Below are 5498 nucleotides of genomic sequence, written 5' to 3'. Positions count from 1 at the left end.
TTGTTGTATGGTCACCTCTTCATGAGCCGTTTGTTCAGCGAATCAAATATGATGCAGATTTTATGAAGTCAGCCATTTCAACAGCTGGTAAATTCTATTTTGAACAATTTTTACCAGCAGTTGTACCATACATGATCATGCCACCAACTAGTAGACCATCACCCAGTTCCTCTGTACCACCAGTTAAATCACCCAGTTCCTCTGGACTGCAAAGAGATATTATTGTTGTTACTGCTTCACATGATGGTTCTACATATGCCCGAAAATATTTTTCTCAACCACCACCACTACCCAAGATGAAAGGAGGCGTTTTTGTTCCATTAACAACTGAAGATCTTTGCAGTCAGTGGAAGTTATGGAAGCATGCACCACTGCTGATAATTTATAACGGCCAAAACCATTATGACTCTACTACAGCTGTAAATTTAAATTAACTGTAATGTTATTTATAAAAAATCATGAGTTTTATTTGATTGTGATAAATTAATTTTAATGAAATACTTGAAATCAATAAATGTACTGTACAAAAGGATTAGGCTACCAAAGGTGGATCAAAGTTTGTAAGCATACAGCACACATAAATTACTTGATTTATTGTGTCCCACATTGCGGCAGGCAATACATTTTGTAAAATATGAAAATTCTTTACTCTTCCTATCGCTCTTTCCACATGGACCCTTAACTGTGCTATCTTTTTAGTTAAAATCACATCCTCACTTGCCATTTGACGGTCCGATTTCAAAAGAGGGGGTACATTCCGATGTACCCCAAGAGGTGCTAATATGTCTTGAATAAGAAAGCCTTTATCAGCCATGATTTCGTCACCTGCATCTAATTTCTCCAGCAGCCCACTGACTTCCACCAGCCTTTTATCTGATATTGATCCTTCATAACATTTGGACACAAAAGATATGGCTCCACTAGGGGTTATACCCAATAGTACTTTTACAGTGTTCTTATTTTTGTAGGTTGAAAATGTGCTTGACTGGGATGAAAGTGATGAGGGTCGTTCAATGGCAAACTCAGTTGCATCAATGATCACAAGGGTGTTTGGATAGTTACGCTTGAAGATTTCTGGCATATACTTCTTGACTATATGCCAGGGTGGGAAACGTTCAATAGCTTTAAAGCTGTGATACATAAGGTTAATCCAGGTTGTTGTTGTGCGAGATACTGTTGACTGAGACACTCCAAACCGTACAGCCAAATCCCTTTCATACAGGCCAAGACGAAGTCGCACAAGGGTCATAAATAGCTGCTCTAGTAAGGGAAGTTTACAACATGGGCCATGTTTGGTATCACCACAAGCTTCCTTGCATCTCCTGCTATCCCATTGTCTCATAACTTTAGCATCAGATTCAAGAACCTGTTCGTAAAACGTAGCTAGTGTTACATAATCTGAGAATCCAGTATAAAACTTCACTAAGTCACTGTCCTCCTTTATGTTGTCAAGGTGAAACAGAGATTTTGTAGAGGTTCTTTGAGATTCTGCAAGTTTATCCTGCAGTTGCTTGACTTGCAGCTTTAATCGTTCTATTTCATCAAGTAAAGCAGTTTTAGTGGCAACATCTTCCTGATCTCTACTGTGATAATCCTCAAAATTGTGTGCATCTGAAGCATCATCTGTGACTACATCTGATTCAGAATCATCATGTTCATCTGTGGCATGCTCACTGAATTCTAAACTAGATGATGCCTTCATTGAAGTGACACTACGGCGCTGAAATGATTTACTGGTCCACTGAAAAACTGAAGGCACAGCAGTGGGCAGGAGACGACATCTGGAGTTGGGTTTATCAGAGGTTGGAAAATAATCACTTGAAGTGAAGTGCTCTGAACAAACCTTTGTGTACTTATTTATAACAAATTCAGGACCAGGGTCTCTTTTTATTTTAATTATCCACATCTTCATTCTATTACTATCTGTAGGAAAAGAATGAAATGACACCTTTGAAAGTCCAAGTAGTTCTTTTTCTTTCTGTTGAGCAGATGCATTTTTGCAATCTGGTACACAGCAGTAATTTCCTTTCCAACTTGCTTCCTTAAGCTGGTTAAAACCAACAGATTTAAGCAGTTTGCCTCCGTTCTTCTGTGACTCTAAGCATAAATCATACAATCTTGAACTCAAAGGTACTCTCACAACATACCTGTTTGTTGAAATTCTTCGGGGCTTAAATCGCATAAAGATAAATCCGAGACGGTGGGAAAATCAACAGCGAATGACGTTGCAGACGAGTGGCCATCATCGCAAAACACAGGCATTTCCTCGTCACACCAAAAATCACCTTTGAAAGACAAAAACAGCTTATGGGTATTCGCTATTACAATCTATAACCATACCAGAGTCCAAATGGCTGTCATCATTCGCATGGGGCGTAGAAAGCGAAGCATCATTCTTGGCTTCCATTGACTTCTATGCTAGAAAATATTAAAAACCCCCACTATACGGCGCCATTTTATTGGATGACGTCATTGCGGATAAACCTCACTGTAGTGTATGATGACTGTGCAGGCCTGTCAGTATGCGTTCACCTGAGCCCTCACCAAATATAGTAAGGTGAACATGTGTTCAATCCCACTGGTTTTGTACTGGAACAAGCATGTTTTCATGTTGTAAACATGTTTGCGCACCTGAAATGTCCATACTAAATGTATGGGATATTTTTAAAGCTTCATAACTCATTTATTCTTGTTTGTATCAAAGATTGTATGTATGTATGTAGGTATGTATGCATGTATGTATGTATGTATGTATGTATGTATGTATGTATGTATGTATGTATGTATGTATGTATGTATGTATGTATGTATGTATGTATGTATGTATGTATGTATGTATGTATGTATGTATGTATGTATGTATGTATGTATGTATGTATGTATGTATGTATGTATGTATGTATGTATGTATGTATGTATGTATGTATGTATGAATGTATGTATGTATGTGTGTGTGTGTGTATCAGGGGTGTAGCCAGGATTTTTTTGAAGGGGGGTTCCAGACCAGCATTGAGTTACCAGAAGCAGGGGTCTGGGGGCGCAGCCCCCAGCCGCTGAGAGATTTTCAATATTTTAATGAATCAAAACTCAGCAAATTGCTATATTTTACGCAAAAGTACATTAATTGTGATGCATATAAGTGCCCCGCGATGAAGGTAGTACTAGATAAAGCCACCTAGTGGAAACAGACAGCATAACACATAGAGACACATACTAGTAATCTGTAGGTGATAGTTATCTCACTGTGGTATAAGAGCCATGAATCCACTGATACAAATGGAATGACTTACAATCAAAACAATATAACTATACAAATATACATAGCATGAATTCATTTTGCATAACACAAGTGATAAACTACTGGAGCTCTATATCTTTAAACACTGCACACCAAAGCTATAGCAGTATAAGGTCATGCTAAGTTTTGCATTTAATGTTAGAATGTCTGAAAAACTTCACATGGACATGGATATATTTACATGCATGTTCTATTAGAGTATACCTGACTGCTCTATTAGAGTATATACCTGACTGCTCTATTAGAGTATATCGATCTTTTTAACAAGTTTTGAAGAAGCCTAAGGCTCATGTTACCTCTGTAAATCCTTCCTTGAGAGATGAATGCAAGCTTTATCAATTGTTGTGCTGTGCCATTACACTATACTACTCACTCATTTTGTCCTGCCGCACTAAATGGTGTGTTAGGATCCTGCTTGCAGAAGTCAAAATTTTATAGGGGGGTTCCTGAACCCCCCGGAACCCCCCTCCCTATGCCCCTGTGTATGTATGTATGTATGTATGTATGTATGTATGTATGTATGTATGTATGTATGTATGTATGTATGTATGTATGTACGTATGTATGTATGTATGTACGTATGTATGTATGTATGTACCTATGCATGTTAGGCTTGCACTGTTTGACATTGCTTTCTTCTGACAGGTGCCTTTTCACCAACCACAATACATATAATACACTTACCTTTGTCCTCCTCTGTGTCCTAGTTTGCTGACAATGCAAGGAGTCAATTTGTGGTAGAACAATATGGCTTCCCTGTGGCTGCGTAGGCACTGCCAATTTCAGAGAAATTGCATAAAGAATTTGAAAATGTGGTTGCATGGTATGGGATTTTCAACTAGGTTGTAGCTATTACACTATCGCCTGTACTTCCATAGTGGTTGCAGAGACACTTCTAGTACTGTTCTTCATTTGTATCGCTGTGTAATGGGTGGAACATAGCTAAAGATGAAGTGTAATGGCCACTGCACTTTTCAGTTATAGTGGTGTGACAGATTGAAATGTGTAATGTAGCTTATTACTGCTTCAAGCAGTGATACACAGGGTGCCAAAAATGTCTATATTACTTCCTTTACAACAGGATATTAGGTATATGAAGTGCATAATCTTAACTATCTTTAATTACCAAAGCATCCAATTCAATGTCAAAACCTGTACAATTTTTGCTTGTTGAATGTAGGGAGTTTTTCTGAAGCCATAAATGGTTTTTTATACATGTAGATCAGTAGCAAAAATACTACACAACAATCAACACTTTCTTAAGCTTTGTATCATGCACTTCTTATTAGAGGTGTACCGATAATCGGATCGGCTACAATATCGGCCACCGATATGGCATTTTTTACCAATATCGGTATCGGTACAGAACAGCAGGAGGACCGATATCGCTACCGATATTTATACAGTAGCAATAGTTTGTACATAAACGGATTATGCATTAGTTTTCTACGTTATTCATGTGGCTCATTAGTGCCAGTGGCTTATTGTTCACTCTGCAACAAGCGCTACGCTACGAGAAGCCATATAAATACACACGATTCTAGTGTTTGTTGCTGCAAAGCCTATCACAGTCTTTACAAATGAAGCAGTTATAGAGTACCTTTGTAATAAAAGAAGGGTCAGAGTAACCAAGGAAACTTGCTGTACAAGCCATTAGAATCCGCAGTAATGCAGAAATATCCGTTTTAGGCTTCATGGGAGTGTACATAAAAATGTTTGTGGGTGCCTAATTGTCTGGATTGCACAATAGAAACCCAAGCAGTGTACCACCACAGGCAGAGTATAGCAATGAATACATGCACATGTTGTTGTAGGGTAGGTAAATGTACACTTAAAATATTAATGCAAATATCGGATCGACTATCGGTTATCGGCTTCTTTGGTTACGTCAATATCGGATATCGGTACATGCCAAAAACTTATATCGGTACACCTCTACTTCTTATACACTATAGAAGTAGTGCAAAGGGTGCATGCTATAGCTAGTGCAACTGCAGTCAAAGTCTTGACCGACCAAAGTTTTGTGACTAAGAGCCATTTTTGCACTTTGACGGGTGACTTAGCAATGATATGTCAGTATACTTTTCAATTGTGGGTTAGAAATTTTTACCTTTACCATTGACTTGAAACAAATTTGGTGGCCTTGACCTTTGACAGTGGTCACAGATCTATTGGTATAATTGCAGTAAAAGAGTCAAAA

At 38.1% G+C, this 5498-nt stretch overlaps 1 protein-coding gene across 1 annotated transcript; it reads right to left on the bottom strand.

Annotated features, from left to right (window-relative positions):
• Nucleotides 1-261: 261 nt before the first annotated feature.
• Nucleotides 262-2738, bottom strand: LOC136250907 (uncharacterized). The gene is made up of 3 exons (XM_066043248.1): nt 2341-2738; nt 2148-2285; nt 262-2097 (listed from the first exon to the last, which is right to left on the bottom strand). The coding sequence occupies exons 1-3, from the start codon at nt 2405-2407 to the stop codon at nt 533-535; spliced, it is 1770 nt and encodes a 589-aa protein (XP_065899320.1). The 5' UTR covers nt 2408-2738; the 3' UTR covers nt 262-532.
• Between the last annotated feature and the right edge of the window lie 2760 nt (nt 2739-5498).

Source organism: Dysidea avara, chromosome 3 (genome assembly GCF_963678975.1).
Source record: "Dysidea avara chromosome 3, odDysAvar1.4, whole genome shotgun sequence".
NCBI classification, from domain to species: Eukaryota; Metazoa; Porifera; class Demospongiae; order Dictyoceratida; family Dysideidae; genus Dysidea; species Dysidea avara.
This window is presented reverse-complemented; position numbering and strand designations above follow the sequence as displayed.

Excerpts from the sequence above, each read along its gene's own strand:
- LOC136250907 (XM_066043248.1), bottom strand. The coding sequence starts at position 2,407 with ATGGAAGCCAAGAATGATGCTTCGCTTTCTACGCCCCATGCGAATGAT. Across the intron at positions 2,286-2,340 it reads TGACAGCCATTTGGACTCTG|GTGATTTTTGGTGTGACGAG; the intron begins GTATGGTTATAG and ends TGTCTTTCAAAG. Across the intron at positions 2,098-2,147 it reads CGAAGAATTTCAACAAACAG|AGTCACAGAAGAACGGAGGC; the intron begins GTATGTTGTGAG and ends ATTTATGCTTAG.